General features: G+C 42.3%; 1 protein-coding gene across 2 annotated transcripts in view; it reads left to right on the top strand.

Annotated features, from left to right (window-relative positions):
- The window catches only part of Htr7 (5-hydroxytryptamine receptor 7), an 87,132-nt gene extending 70,808 nt beyond the window's left edge, over nt 1-16,324 (top strand). Inside the window, exons 2-3 of one of the 2 annotated variants that reach the window (XM_005352170.2) lie at nt 6,337-7,092; nt 16,130-16,324. In XM_005352170.2, the coding sequence (XP_005352227.1) occupies nt 6,337-7,092; nt 16,130-16,172 (799 nt within the window). In that variant the 3' untranslated portion in view covers nt 16,173-16,324. Of the gene's footprint in view, nt 1-6,336; nt 7,098-16,129 lie in introns of both variants that reach the window. The other variant, XM_026781739.1, reaches the window with a different exon arrangement.
- Nucleotides 16,325-16,547: the final 223 nt, after the last annotated feature.

The raw sequence follows: 16,547 nt of genomic DNA, 5'->3' as shown, positions 1-16,547 counted from the left end.
AAGTGTTGTTTTAACTGTGCTTACTAGTAAGTTAACAGAATGCAAAGCTCTTGAACCTTTTCTTATTGATTTAAAGTGGCCCATTTAGCATTACCCCCCCCCCCCATATAGTTGAACCAATTTATGAGACATAGCACACCTCTTCTTAGTCACAAAGTCTGAGAAGTCATGACTAATAGGATCTACTGTGTTGTAGTTTTCAGTTTCTGTGGTGTTGGGAACTGAGTTCAGGGCCTTGCGGACTAAACAAGAGCTCCATCGTCGAGCCAAAGCTCAGCACCTCGCCTGTGCTCCTTTTCATAAGAACAATTTATTTCTGTGACTTCTCTACTGGCTTCAGTGAGATAACATCACTTCACATTCCTTTTCAGAGTATGTGTCCATTTTTACACATTGTACACATGTGGCCAACCTAACAGAAGTCCTGGAATGTTATCCAGCTGGGCCTGTATGATATTTTAAGGATTATAGATATTAAAGGAAAATTGGCACTTTCATAGTACTAGGTACTCTTCTTAAAGACAAAAAAAAAACCAAAACATTTTTCGTCTTGGATTTAAGTGTTCTTTTATATATTTCAATAACATTTTAAGTTTCTTTGTGTAGTTCCCGAGTATTTTTAAAGCTTTTAAAGTAATATTTAAAGTCTTTAGTTGTTGAAGAGCTTAATCTTTATAATATTTATATTTAAATTATCCAAAAATATGCTATTGGTTTTGTTTATTTATTTTATATTCAGACACTTTAGGGGACACTGGGGGTGTGTATGTTATCTTTCAGTTGATTTTAACTTTCTGAAGTCTCACAGAATGGAATATGGCCTGGGGACCTCTTTTTTGTAGGGTGTGACAAGGATACAGTCAAAGCATGACAGTGTTTATAGAACATAATTTGTACACTGTAGCTAGTCTTTCTTTGTTCCATTAGCCAGCTCCCAAATCTTAACACAAAGATGTATTATGAAAGCTTGGCCAATAGCTTAGGCTTGTTTCTAACTAGCTCTTATAACTTAGATTAACACCCCCCCCCTTTTAAAATCTATGTCCTGGGCTGGAGAGATGGCTCAGAGGTTGAGAGCATTGCCTGCTCTTCCAAAGGTCCTGAGTTCAATTCCCAGCAACCACATGGTGGCCCATAGCCATCTGAAATGGGGTCTGGTGCCCTCTTCTGGCCTGCAGGAATACACACAGACAGAATATATACATAATAAATAAATAAATATTAAAAAACAAAATCAATGTCCTTTAATGTGTAAAATTAATTTACTTTGTAATGCCCATGCTGCTTGCTCTGTGTCCTCTGGTGTCTCCCCTTCTTCTTAACATTCTTTCTACCCCAAAAATCCTGCCTAGTTATTGGCTACTCAGCTTTTATTAAAGCAACATGAATGGCACACATTCACAGTGTATAAAAAGATTATTCCACAATAGTACACCGAGGGCATTCTAACTATGTTCTGGCTCCCAATCCTGAAATATGTTAGTTAAATGTGCTAACATGTATGGGCAGGCGCCCCTATGAGATTGTCTGGTATTCTGAGATATTATTTAGTACACCATTGGTTAATCTCTGTTACAAATCAAATATTTGTAAATTCTGTATTATTTATATAGACAGAAGAAAGGCAGATTTTTCGATTGATCTTGAAGCATCCTTGCTCTGGCAAGGGGCTTGTGAAGAAAACAGAGGTATACTTGCCTTTACATAGATGCTTACTTTTTGCTTTGCAGTCATCCAAATAAAATGTAACTTACTGCCCTGAGCAATTCTGGCTCCTTGGAATCTGCACCTGTTTTATCCCCCAACTCAAGCCCCTCGCCCGTAAGTAGGTGTAAGGTGGTGTGTCAGTGCCACCTGGTGGTCACCTGGGGAACCACGTGAACCCTTCTAAGTTCTCTACATCTCCGTGAACCTTGGCTTTTGGGTTGTACTGGTTGGTCAATTTAAAGCCAGGGACATAGACACAGCGCAGCAACTGCATTCAGCCTTAAGGCAAAATCAGCTTAATCATGAGGCTCCTATCAACTCCAAGGTTTTTATTTTTTGCCGGGGGGGGGGCGTGTTTACTATTATTTAAAATTTTTACAGATATTTATTTCTGTAGCTTGTAGCTGACATAATTCTACATAAAACAAATAAATCTTAATATATCTTTTTCCTTTATATTTTCCTTTCCCCTGATTCTTTCTTCTTGGCTCATTTCCCTTTCTCCTTTCTTCTCTACATTTACTTGTCTAGTATTTTCCCCAAGAGTGAAGTATTTTATTACAGCTCTTTATTTTCCTCTACAACTACTGTATAGTTCTTGTAATCTAAATGCAACAACAAACTAGAACCAGAAACATTTTCTACAGAGACTATCTGATAGGTAAGTACACATGTATATAACTATACAAAAGAACAATGGGAATAGGAATATATGAAATAGATTTTCATAAAAATATCCCTTTCCTTGATCCTACTGCACATACTGGCTTTGGGGGAGCCTAGGCAGTTTGGATGCTCAACTTACTAAACCTGGATGGAGGTGGGCGGTCCTTGGGCTTCCCACAGGTCAGGGAACCCTGATTGCTCTTCAAGCTGATGAGGGAGAGGGACTTGATCGGGGGAGGGGGAGGGAAATGGGAGGCGGTGGCGGGGAGGAGGCAGAAATCCTTAATAAATAAATAAATTTAAAAATAAATAAATAAATAAATAAATAAATAAATAAATATCCCTTTCCCATGAAACTGCTCAGTTACTGTTTGGTAACTACATTATTTTTTTATTTTTATTATTATTATTTTTGGTAACTACATTCTTAAAGTGTTATATTAGACAGTATTTGCCAGCAAGAAGCAACAAGACAATCAGCTATGACATGGTGTGTCTGTCATTCATGTTTGACCATCAGGGAAGAGAAGAGACAATATACTTAAAGTTGACTGTCACACAAACATTACAGTTTGGATATGAAATGTCCCCCACAGGCTCATGTGTTGAGTGCTTATTTCCCAGGTGGTATAAAAGGAGACTACTCATATGTTTACTGGCTGGCTGTCCAGACCCAAATAATCACACAGAAACTATATTAATTACAACACTGTTTGACCTATTAGCTCAAGCTTCTTATTAAGTAACTATTCCATCTTAAGTTAGCCCGTTTCTTTTATTCTGTGTATTGCCGGGAGGCTGTGGCTTACCTAGTAAGGTTCCAGCATCTGGTTCCTACGGCAGCTACATCATGGTGTCTCCCTGACTCTGCCTTCTCTCTCTATATATATCCCTTCCAGCATGGCTATATTCTGCCCTGCTATAGGCCAAATCAGCTTTATTCATTAACAAATAAAAGCGACACATCTACAGAAGGGCCTCCCACATCAAGATGGTGGCAGTATTTCAAGAAGTTCTTGAAACTTTGCAAGGTGGGACCTCGTTGGAGGAACTAGATCACTGGGCCCATGCTTTTGAAGGTTGTCTCTAGTCTCCTGTCATTTCTCCTTGCTCTTCTTTGCTCTTGTGAAAGGGATAGCCCCTGCTTCTGTTGTACATATCTTTTAAAATTAGTTCTTTAAGAATTTCATACAACATATTTTCATCATATTCATCCCTTACCCAACTCCTTCCAGATCTACCCATTTCCCACCCACAACATGTTATGTTTAACCCATGGAGTCCAAATTGTCCTGCCTGCATATTCTTGTATATGTGGCCTTCCTCTCTGTCATGGTTGATCTATTAGGTAGATATACTTAGAAAACTGACTCTTCCTCTCTCAATGGCTGCCAATTGCCAACAGCTCTTCAGCTAGGGGTGGGGCTATGTGAACACCCCCCCCCCACCACCATCCTCAGGGAGAATTTGCCTGGCTGGAGCTTACACAGATCTTGTGCATGCTGTCAATGGCTGCTGTGAGCCCATATGTGCAACACCTTTCCTGTTCCAGAAGACATGCCTTCCCTGTGTTATCTACCACAAATGGCTCCTCAAATCTTTCTGCTCCCTCTTCTGCAATAATCCCTGATCCTTGAGAAGAGCATGTGTGAACTAGATGTCCCATTTGTAGTTGAGCATCCAGTCTTTTGTTCCCTGCACCCTGACTGAGGGTGGGCCTCTGTGTCAATCATCATCTATTGCAGAAAGAAGCTGCTTTGGTGAGGGCTGAGAAATGCACCAATCTATGGGTGTAAAGATCAGCTTCCTACTATCCCATTTAGCAGAGTAATAGTAATAGAGGCTCTGATAGGGCCTATGATGTGTCTAGCCACAGGTTCCTTGTCCTAATAATTGTGCCAGGAGTGGGTGTTAACTTGTGGAGCTGGCATTGAATACAGTCAGAAGGTGGTTGGTCACTCCCATGACATTCATGCCACCGTATGTTTTTCCAGGCTGGGCATTAGTATAGGTTTTGAAAGTGTACAGATGGGTATGGCTGATGATTATCCTCCCCTCCCCCCGGTAGGGTGCATAATGCCTTCCAGCACTATGACAGCTCGCCAGTAGGGATGGGGTTTTCAGACAAGCACCTGCTTGATTGGATAACCACATGGTTGTGGTTCTTGATTTCTTAGGAAAGCATTCTTGGTCTTTTTTATCCAGTTGGGAGCCAAAAAAAAAATATGGTTCTAACTTCAGTTGATAAGCCCGTGGTATGGACAATTCTTGCTGTGAACTGGGAAGGCACAACTTGTGAAATGAAGAAACTATGCAATGATCACCTAAGAGGAAGGCACAGAAAATGCCTTTTTACTAACTGTGCTACAGCTCTTCCCTCTTCTCTTCATAATTTCACTTGGCGCTGCTTTCAAAAGATTTTATCTCTTTGATTTATTGATATATACTCAACATTTTAGACAGTGTGTGGCATATAGAAACAGTTCCATTAATATGGTCAAACCTTTGTATTGTGATTTCTTAATCAGTAGATCCAGTCAACCACAGATTACATGCCAAGTGGTTAGGCCTATGATAATTGTATCTGTCCTGAATATGTACAGACTCACCTTCTTCTTGCCAGGATTCCCAATACTTTATAGCAACTATCTACATAGTGTTTCTATCTGACTAGGTGTTATATGTCATCTAGACATGATTTGAGTCAAAGATTGTGTGTGTGTGTGCGTGTGTGTGTGTGTGTAAGTAGGTTATGCAATATTCACATAAGGGATTTGAACAACTTTGGGATCTCTGGACCTTAGAGCCAATTTCAGAAACACTCATACTTGCTGAAGGAATGAAGGAATGAATATCTATTCATGATGAATAAGCAAATCTTACATGTTCATTTTTACTGTATCTCTGTTTTGTAAATGATGTAGAAATGCTAATTTTCATCAAAAAAGAAGCATGATTTTGACCTTCTGTGGGATAACTTAAGCATCAGGGATGTTATCAGTTTTTTCTTTCTTCTACCATTTGAAAGCTTGCAGAAAAGAGCTGCTGGTTGGTAAGCGGGAGCCTTGCTTTATGTGCTTTAATAGTGGATCTTCCGCATGCGTGAGGGGGGGCAAAACCCCGCCAGAATCACAAGCTTTTCTCAAGACCGTTAAATACACAGAGAAAAATTCCAAACGTTTACAGACATTGAGCCTTTAGCCAAACATCTCACAGGGTCTGTTTTTGTCTGTCTGCCTTGTCCCTTTGGCATTGTAAATCTCTGATAAAAGAAATGCGTAACTATTCATTCTCCAGAAGCTCACAGAGGGATGACGGTGCCTTTGCCTACTCTTTATGATTACTGTCCCCTTTCTGTGCACCATCTCAGAACTGCAGCTCAAGGCAGGCTGCTTTTAATGTCAAAGAATGTTCCTCTGATGTTACTGTTTTGTGAGAATTTTATGGCAATAAAAAAATAATCACTTCCTTCTCCTGTTTCCATTTCCAAATCCTGGGAGTCCTCAAATAGCTAACAGATCAGTAATCTTACAGGCTCTATTGCCAAGGGGACTTTGGATGGAATTAAAGCTGGCCAGAATTAAGACTGTGCAGATGAGGGGGATATATAACATCAGCGTGACAGACCTTTACTAAGCTGTGAAGATGTCTGCACACAAGGAGTGATGTTTTAACCCTAGTTTGAATGGTGGTGGTCACGGGAGGATGCAGGCCTTTCACCTTTACCTCCTTGGCTGCCTTGGTTGTCAGAATCCACAAGGTGTAAGTAAAACATGGCTAACTTTACCAAAGGGCATGACCTGGAGTAGAGAGGTAAAGTACTAGAGCCCCAGTTTACCTTTCTGCAAAATGGAAGCACTGGTCCTACTGTTATGAGAATTGCTACCAGAGCCTGGCCGGTAGCATTTCATGGGTGTCCAGTGATGACTGTATTCAGTTCTTATCTTTCCATCTCTCCGCTAGGTACCTCGGGATCACGAGACCCCTCACATACCCTGTGAGGCAGAACGGGAGGTGCATGGCCAAAATGATTCTGTCGGTCTGGCTTCTCTCGGCCTCCATCACCTTACCTCCGCTCTTCGGATGGGCTCAGAATGTGAACGATGACAAAGTGTGCTTGATTAGCCAGGATTTTGGCTACACGATCTACTCCACCGCCGTGGCGTTTTATATCCCCATGTCGGTCATGCTGTTCATGTACTATCAGATTTACAAGGCCGCCAGGAAGAGCGCGGCCAAACACAAGTTCCCAGGCTTCCCACGTGTGCAACCGGAGAGCGTCATCTCCTTGAATGGTGTGGTGAAGCTCCAGAAGGAGGTGGAAGAGTGTGCAAATCTTTCGAGACTGCTCAAACACGAAAGGAAAAACATCTCCATCTTCAAGAGGGAGCAGAAAGCAGCCACCACCTTGGGGATCATCGTGGGAGCCTTCACAGTGTGCTGGCTGCCGTTTTTCCTCTTGTCCACAGCAAGGCCCTTTATCTGTGGCACCGCCTGCAGCTGCATTCCGCTGTGGGTGGAGAGGACATGTCTGTGGCTGGGCTATGCAAACTCTCTCATTAACCCTTTTATATATGCCTTCTTCAACCGGGACCTGAGGACCACCTACCGCAGCCTCCTCCAGTGCCAATACCGGAATATCAATCGGAAGCTCTCTGCGGCAGGCATGCACGAGGCCCTGAAACTTGCTGAGAGGCCCGGGAGAGTCGAGTTTGTGCTGTAAGGTTACTTATCACTATCACCCTTTTATACCTCACCCCCTTTCATGCAGCTTTAATGCTGGGGAGAGCTTTCTGAATCAGTGGCTAACCTATGTTCTACCAGACTTCAGGTGTGAGTTCAGAATACTTTCACCCACTCGTATTGAGGTTAAAAACTCACTCATAGGTGGTTTTTAAACATAAAGCAAAGAAAACTAGCCTGCAAACCACAATTCCAGAGAACTTTGAGAACAATGAGGACACTAAGGGAGACTTACATAGATCTAATCTACATGGGAAGTAGACAGTAGAAAAAGACAAGATCTGAGTAAACTGGGAGCATGGGAACCTTGGGGGAGGGTTGAAGGGGGAGGGGAGAGTCAGGGAGGGGAGCCGAGAAAAATGTAGAGCTCAATAAAAAAATCAATAAAAAAGAAAAAAAAAAGAAAAGAAAACAAAACAACAAAACCCGGGATATTTAGGTATTTGAAAGGGAAGAAGAGATTTTCCCTTTTCTGATGAATTTCAGTTCATGTGACCGGTGACATGGAAGATGATATTCTCCATCTCTTTCATCACAAATAACATCTTAGTTATATCTGTCCCTGTATCTGAATTCCTATGACATTGCCATTTTCATTGCTTTTGTTCTTCCATGTGGCAAACCTTTCTTGGCGATTTTTTTTTTTTGAAACGCCTCTTTTGAGGAAGAAATGCCTTTTTATTTTTTACTTTATTTATTGTTGTTATTTTTCGGATATGGAACTTCATCCATCTAGGAGATGGCATGCTGGGAGAAGGCCCTAGCCACTGAGCTGTCAAGAAATGCTTCCTGTCTTGGTATCCAGGAACGGATTCCTCCTGGAGCTGTCAAGTTTTTGGGACTCTTTGGGAGACGTTCCTGATATTCTAGGGACCTATGGGAGTTGAGATCTGAAAACGTGCTACAAAGAGCTAATGTTAGTAAGGACTTGAGAGTTTCACCAGTAACTCACATATTAACAAATTCGGCATTGTTACAGAGGTGAGAGGCAAGATGGTAGTGTGACCAGCAGGTAAAATGAAGACTTTTTTTTATATAAAAGAAAGTTATATAGAGGAGATTTGACCATTGAGAGAGGAAAGAAACTTGGGATGAGATCATAACAGGTTCTGGTGGAGAATATATTCCCGTGTTATGAGAAATGGGAATAGGAAAGAACGGAGCAGAGAAGTTTGAGGGCTTAGTTCAGAGGGACTTTCCCTGTTACTTTGCCTGGGCAAGTGACATGTTTCACAATTAGGTCCCCACTCAGTCTAGATCCCACAAAACCTCCATCCTAGGACTGCAAGTCTTCTAAATACTAGAGTGCTTTTGTCTTAGAATGGGAAGTTGTTAGAGTATAGCTATTCTGGTTCTTGAGCTGGGGCTAACATCACAGTGTTCATTTCTACTTCTAGTGTGTATACACTGCTGTTCACATGAAATCATTCACGACACAGAAGGCAGGACTTAAAAATTTAGCCTGTGATGTCAGGCTCTAGAACACTCATTATAAGCAACCTCCAAGGACCTTTCAAATCTAGATGATCCCACGAAATGAGCATTTGCCCTCCAGACTTGGAAATTCTCAGGGAAGAAGCTCTGCTTTTTATTTCTGTTTATGTAATCTATGCCAGTGATTGACAGTTGTAGAATGCCATTGGCAGTAGCTACCATGCTACTGTTCCCAGGGGATTAACTTGTGGCTCAGGGTAATTGATATAGGATAATTGACTTATGATCAGATAGATGTGGAATGAATCATCCCAGTGCCTGTGCCTTTAATCGTCATGTAATTCTACTTGTCAGACAAATTTAGTCTGAGGTAGCGAAGAGCTACTGAATGCTGGGGCTAGGAACAGTGGACACCCGCTTGCTAGGAAGGCAGCTAGGCTGCTGTGCTTCCTCTAAGTGAGCTGTGTTTGTTAGACATGCTCGGTGGGAGGGTCCCATCTGGACAGAATCCTAGTCATTTCTCAAATACAGGAAATAAACCCAGGCCATTGATAAGAAAGAGTTCTAGAGCTTGGACCGGGGGGTGTTAAGATGACAGCTATAGATTTTTTGATCAAATAGCCTTGCATTCGTTATCAAGGGAAAGGAAGGGAGTTGATGGGTAACCCATTTTAGTTGGTGTGCTTCCGTATCCCCTGGAAAGAGCTATTTCTTGGTACAAGTTGTTAAGCTATTTTGCCTGGCGCCGGGATTGTTAGGCCAGAAGGAGGAACGTGTGTTGGTTTTATTTTTTAGGAGTAACACAATTTGGAACGTGTTTGAGGGAAGTCTTTGGAAATGGTGTGGAAGGCAGACAGCGTGAGGCGGGTGGCAGGAGGCGCCGTTCGGCAGCCAGTGTGCAAACTAGGAGAGGGGAGATGATGTCCTAATCGTCTCTCTATTTTCAGGGCTCTGACCACTCAAGGATAATTTCACTGATTAGTTTATCTAATACATTCACAGATAATTCAGGTATAAGAATAGCAATTTTAAAAACGTGACACAAACATGTTTCCCTGTTTGAAATAATAGCTCACAGTGATTGCGGATTCAGCCCCAGCCACTACGCTGAGAACTCTGGGAATAATACCACTGAAACTTCAAAACTTTATGACGGGCTACTTTTTTTTCTGCATTTTTACATTTTGACTATGATGAAACAAGAGCTTGGCGAGATCAAGTCATTTCCCCACGGTCCTTCAGATTAGATTGATAGAGTTGGATTTCAGCCCAGGAAGCCTGTGTTCAGAAGTGCTTTTAGTTTCACGCTACTGTACCCTTTGTAAAAATAAATCAGCTCAAATAAAATATAAGTATGCTTGCTCGTCTGTCCTTAGCTAGTGTGGAGGCTTGGATGTGGTTTCCTGTTAGGTCCCAGACAAAGGTCAGCGGACTTGTATGGTGAGGACCCATATAAGTAGTGTTTTAAGTTTTTGCAAACCATACGGTTCTGTTGAAACTCCTCATCTTTGCCACTGTCACCCACTTAAGTAAACAAGAGGCCGTGGGTACATACCAACGAAACTTGGTTTATAGAAGAGATGACCAGCTGGATTTGGCTCACAGGCAATAGTCTGTTGTCCCTTGATTTAAGAGAGAATTACTGTGCCTGATTACATCTCTCTCAGTTTGAATTTATAAATATGCAAATCGGTTAAGATGATTGGCTTAAAAATATCCATCAACGTTTGGATGCATTTGCTGTTAGAACTATTGTATAGAGTTCATATGGCAGCCATTTTTGAATGCTGTACCAGGAGGTTTTGTTGTCGGCACCAGTGTTAGAATATTAATTTTCAGTTTCTTTTTGGATGACTGGTGCACACTGGTGTATATAGAGGATATATAAAGTGTGACATCACTTTTGTTGTTGTTCATGTATTTCTCCATATGTGAAGTCCAGAAACATATACTTTGGTGATCATATAGAAACAGAGAAACATACTTTTGTGCTCCCTCTAAATTTATATGTTGAAGTACAGATTCTAATATAGCAGTATCAAAAGGTGGGGACCCTATGAGGTGACTGGGTCAGGAGGGCCCTTATGAAAGGGAACAGAGGGAACTGGCTTATGAAGGAGACAGAGAGCCTTGCAGATACCAAATTTACTGCTTCATCAATTACGGACTTCCTAGTCTCTAGAGATGAAGAGCAGTCTCACAAACTGCCACTATATCATATTTTGTTATAATGGCCTGAATCCAGCACAACACAGACACACTCAGCTTTGTTTCCTAATGATGAGAGTCATAGGCAGAAAGCTGTCTCAGTCAAAGGAGAAGAAAATGACTTAGCTGGTCCTTCCACGAATGCTATCAGAGGAGACTTCCTGAAAGGTTCATCTTTGAGGCTAGTCAAAGCATTTTTCATTAACAGCGAACTGAGAAGCATTCCAGGTAAAAGGGACATTCGTGTAGAGCCACCAAGGTAGGAGCTAATGCAAAGGAAGGAGCAGCCGGAGCTGATCTAGACTAGTTCCTAAAGTGAGGAAACAGCTGGAGATCATAGTAGGCATGATATAGATAGTGCTACAAACGATCCATGCAGCCCCCAGAATTTGGATTTAAGCGTAGGCCACATTTCTCAATTCATAGGAATTTGTTGCCTCTTCCCCTGGGGATGGTTGGCAATGTCCGAAGATACTTTTGATTGTCATTACTGGAGTGGGCGTGGATGTTAAATGCCATCTACATTTAGGTCAGGGAGGAGGCCAGCTGTCCTACAATGCACACAAAGGCCTCCCGCAGAAAAGACTTAACCTGTAAGGAAAGAGGTTTGGAAACTCTGGTGGAGATTGTGGTAAGTCATCCATGTCTTCTGTATGTAGTGGATGGAGCCATCAAAGTAGGGGCGCTGGTTTTGTGGCAGAGTACAGAAGACTCCAAAGGTGGAGGCTGGATGTAGAGTCCTTGCACGGATATTACTAGAAACACCAGATGGCTTTCTGGGCATGAGCTACAGCACCAGGCACAACAGGGGTAGAAAGAGGATTGCACAACAGTCTTCATCTCTGGGAGTTCACACTCCTGTGGGTTTAGTGCTGTTGAGGTTAGTGACACTTGATCATCATTTTCAGTCAGAGTTAGAGCCTGTGTGGTCCACACAGCACAGATATGTTCAAGCCAACACTACTTGGAAAGCTGCTAATCAATTTGACCTGACATATGTTGCTTTTAAGTGTCTCATGTTTTGCTAACTTGTTCTTTGATATTATAAGGCTGGGTGACATTTGGGGTTATACTCTACGAGTCTAAATGATAATGCAATCGGTCACTGTGGTCTCTAGAAGAGTGACCAAAGACATGTACTCCACAGCTCAGACAGAACAAAGGAGAAATCTTAGACTCCTCCTACTTCTCTGGCTCCCTCACACATCTGGAGGCTACCCTAAGGACTCTGGGAAACTCCCCATTACTTCTGCCTTTTTCTTCCTCTCTGACTGTTTGGGATTGGGCCTGTGTTATTTTGCTTCTTGCCTGGCCTTCTTGACTCCATTATTTCCCCCCCTACACCTCAGTCTCCTTTCTCTGTGTGAACAGTCTAGACTGTGTGTTGTCACTTCCAAATATTTACCCATTTCTTCCCGTTTTCTTAATCAGCATAACCAGAGTCCCCAGAGCCCAGCAGGCACTCAAGGACTTTCCTTGGGGTAATGGAGTGAATACAGGGAAAAAAGTCCTGAATACTGTTGCACTGGTAATTTTGGTTCACTACTATCAATTTTAATCTTTTCACTATTTCACAAGTGTGTAAATAAAAGCAATGACAAAATGTGACAATGTGACATGAGCAAGGATCCTGTCTTTCTCTTCCTCACGGACTTGAACTGCCACAAATTGCTTTTTTTTTTTTTCCACAAATTGCTTTTAAGTATCGTGTCACAAGGACTTGTTTGGAATCCTTTATGAGCAGTTCCGAAGAGCAGTTTCTCAAATACTTTGCTATAGAAGAGGATAATGGAATTGTTTTGAAGGAGCTCTTCCTTTCTGTCTCCCCTCTTCTCCTTGGTGACTGTATTGTCTTTCTCTTCAAAGAACCTCTTAGTATCCCCATCAGCTGCAGTGGTACTTAGCAGTGACTCATTGCAGAATAACCTTGTGTTTCTGCCATGAATTCTGTCAATTTTTTTCCTCCAAGCTTTAGGCTGGAGCTTGGAATTCAACCTGATTGCATGCTTTCTTTGTGGAAAGGGGTAGTTTAAAAGAAATGAAGTAAAGTTCATCCCAGGGGAATCTGGGAAGAAATATCAAGGCCCCTTGCAATCCTGGGTGTCTGTGATGGGCTGCTACTTTGGTGACAGGAGCAAAAAGAAGAGTTTGCTATTCCCTGGACGTGTATCTCTCAGTAACATTTTCTTTACTAATATGTCCCTCACAGTGATATCTTCTTCATCACTAATTGCCTGAAGTTCAAGTTCAGTGCTTGGCCTTTATTAAATAATCAACTAGTAATGACAACAGGTTCTTCGCCCCATGCTTTGCAGTTACCCAGAGTTTAAGTCTCTTAAAATAGGGAGGGTGTTGGTCTGTGCGGTGTTTTATGTAATGCTGAAGATCAAAGTCAGGAACCTCACACACGCTACGAACTCCCACTTTGCCCCAGCCCTTGCCCTGACTTCTTCTACCACCTTCTTGTGTTTTTGTTTTTCTTCAGTTTTTAAAAAATACAGGGAACACAATCAAACAGTATAGAAAAGTACACAATAAAAATAAGGCATGGAGGGTGTCCTTAGGAAGGTAATTTAACATGGTAAAATCATTGAAGACATGATATCGAGGTAGTAGGATTTAATAAGAAGAGATGTGGGAGGCTTAGGATAGGGATTGCTCAGTGCTTAAGACAGTTCAGTCCAGTGACAGCTGTGGACAGAGGTGGCCAGTGGACCTGGAACATGTCTTCAGTGATGTCAGGAAGTTGAATAGGTTGGAATTAGTCCAGGGAGTCAAGTAGGTTTTTGACAGGAGTGATACTAGGCTATAGTGGGCATGCTGGATGGAGAGCCTACCAATTGTAGGAGTGTGTGCTGTAAAGCTAATGTAAATGTGAGATCTCTGCTTGGGGAGACTGCTCCAGGAAGATGGCATTGACACAAGGAGAGAGGCTAATGCTATCTAAGTAGTCTGGGACCTGGAACGCTTAAATCGTCACTGTGGCTAGCAGGTGGCTGGTAAGGAAAGGTGGGCTCTGGAGATGGTGCTGACTAGAGCCCGCAGGAATTCAGTAGAGTTTAGGAGCCGGTGCGAGCAAAGCTGAGTTAGAGGCTGCTAGGTGTGTTCCTTCCCCTTGAAGGGAAGAGTCAACAGTCCTAGGCTAGAATTGTCTCTGGAGTTCCTTAGTTGAGGACACAACTTATTTCCTGTCTTCACTCTAGTCTGTGGAACTGGGATTTGGTTGAAATACAGCAGTTATTCTCAGGCACTCTTGGGTGAGGTTGAGGTTTGAAGCCAGCGATTGTGTCTTATGGAGAAGAGTATTCTATCAGCTGGGAAATTCAGCTGTTAAGGACTGGGCTGAGAAGGGAACTTCAGGTAAATGGATTCAGATACAGGGACAGTGTGAGTGAGGCAGAGAGCCTAACCTGGAAACCTGGTCCTGGGCCTGTGACACCCTAGACCAGCTCCTAAACACAGTGCTCCTGTGGTAAGTCAAGGCCTGTGAAAATGTGGCATTGTGGGGGTGTGGTTCTATACCAGTTGAATGGATACTTTCTCAGCTGTTGGCTTAAACTTTACTGTGGCCCAAGGCTTGTACTTCTGTGAGTCTAGAAGACAGACCTGGAGGGAAGCAGGACTCTCGTTTCTGTGTAGGTGAGTTACAGTGGGTGATGATTCTCAGTGGAAGTAATACAGTTTGTGAGTGTGTATGTGTGTGTGTGTGTGCGTGAGAGAGAGAGAGAGAGAGAGAGAGAGAGAGAGAGAGAGAGAGAGAGAGAGAGGGAAGAGAAAATAAGAATATACTCTCCTCCATCATCTAGCCCTTATTCCTTCTTATCTCTCTTTGGGCAAATGCATTATTCTTTTCAAGTCCTCCATCCCACCCACTTTCATGTTTATTTTGTGTGAGAGACCCACTGCATTTGATTAGTTATTGAGCATTGGTGAGAGGTTATTTACCTTAGAAAGGGTAACTTTCCAGTAGCTCTACAACTCCCCCACTGCCCCCGCAACCATGAAACCTCATGAGTCCCTCTTCACTCCTGATGGGACATTAATGGAGCCGGACTTGTGCAGGTGACTACCACGTCTGTGAGTTCATGAATCCAATAGTCATGCCATGTCCAGAGGATGTGTTCCATCACCCTTTCCCCGTCTCATCTTCCTGCTCTTTTTTTTTTAAAAGATTTATTTATATATTTATTATGTATACAACATTCTGCCTCCATGTATGCCTGCAGGCCAGAAGAGGGCACCAGATCTCATTACAGGTGGTTGTGAGCCACCATGTGGTTGCTGGGAATTGAACTCAGGACCTGTGGAAGAGCAGCCAGTGCTCCTAACCACTGAGCCATCTCTCCAGCCCCTCATCTTCCTGCTCTTATATTCCTTCTTTCCCCTCTTCTTCCCTGTTCCCTGACCTTGGCAAGAGTGATGTAGGTGTACCACTTAAGGCTGAGCATTCAGTGATCAGTTATTCCCACCACTTTGACTGACTGAGTCTCTGCATTAACCATGGTCCACTGACAAAGTATCTTCTGGCAGTGTGAAAGCTAGCCATCAGAGAGGAATTTTTCAGGTCAGTTCCTGTTTGATTTCAACCAAAGTGTGTGATGTCTTCAGCATGGTCTTATCACCTAGCCTTGGAAAGCAGCTGTGGAAATGGCGGTAGTTTGTATTGCTTTGGTGCCTCCCAAGCTTCCCCCCAAAAATTTAACAGGAATGTACCCTACCCTGGCACTAGGATGTTCATTTAATAACTTACAACTTTTTGGAGCAGCAATCTACACCCATGCAGGATACCTTTATTCAAATTCTTTTTTAAAATTGTATTTTGATTAGCTTACAGATTAGATTTTCTGTATGGCTTTTAATCCATCTTTAGTTTGGGTTTAGCCTCCCTATATCCCTTCCTCTCTTCCCCTGCTCCTCATTCTTTTATTATTATTACTATTGAAAAAATTTCCGCCTCATCTTTCCAACCTTGATATTGCCCCCTCTGTTTTTCAGACTGTCATTATTCTTTTAACAGTTATTATTTTCAAGTAGGGAAAAGGTTATACTATTTTGTAAAACTTTTAAGTACTTTTGAAAGCAAAGCCAATTTTGGACGCATCTATATGATAAAAGATTTCTATGTGGGTTATTTGGGTCTCGTTCTCAAATACATTACTACGGGCTTGGTAATTTACAGAACCTTTGGCGTTTATGAAAAGAGCAAGATTACATCTCCTTCTCCATTAGAGATGCTCGTGATACCTTCTAAGTCACCAATGATTGAAATCACTGACTGCCATTAAAAAAAAAAAGAAATAATCCACCCACCACAAAGTGAAAACCCAAACTTGTGGTCTGGCTAATTTTCTTGTCTTTCTCTCTTTTATAGACAAAACTCTGACCACTGTAAAAAAAAAGGTCATGATACATGATCCAGAGTGGATTACTGGAGGCGAAAAGTGCAAAGCGGGTGGAAACTACGAAATCATTGGCTGAGACTTCAAAACGGAACGTGGCTTCTGTCTTCTTGGCATGGCTGGAATGTAACCGGGGGTGGGGGGTGATCTGTTGTACAAAGTGTATTTTGGGGGGGGGGGAGACGGCGACTTCTCCCTTTCTTTTCCCTGTGGATCAGTGATATTGTGTTTCAATGAAAACAGCTGTCCATGTCAGACAGCCATCTCAGCAGTAAGCACACTAACAGAGCTGGGTTCTGGGAGGGAAGCAGTTTCTGGTGCTTTCCACAAGTCCACATTCATGTGAGTGGGGGGGAAATCCTAACGCACAACTCCCATGCTTCCAGGCTA

The sequence above is a fragment of the Microtus ochrogaster genome, chromosome 8 (assembly GCF_000317375.1).
Source record: "Microtus ochrogaster isolate Prairie Vole_2 chromosome 8, MicOch1.0, whole genome shotgun sequence".
NCBI classification, from domain to species: Eukaryota; Metazoa; Chordata; class Mammalia; order Rodentia; family Cricetidae; genus Microtus; species Microtus ochrogaster.
The sequence above is the reverse complement of the archived record's forward strand: the minus strand, read 5'-3'. Positions and strand labels throughout refer to the sequence as shown.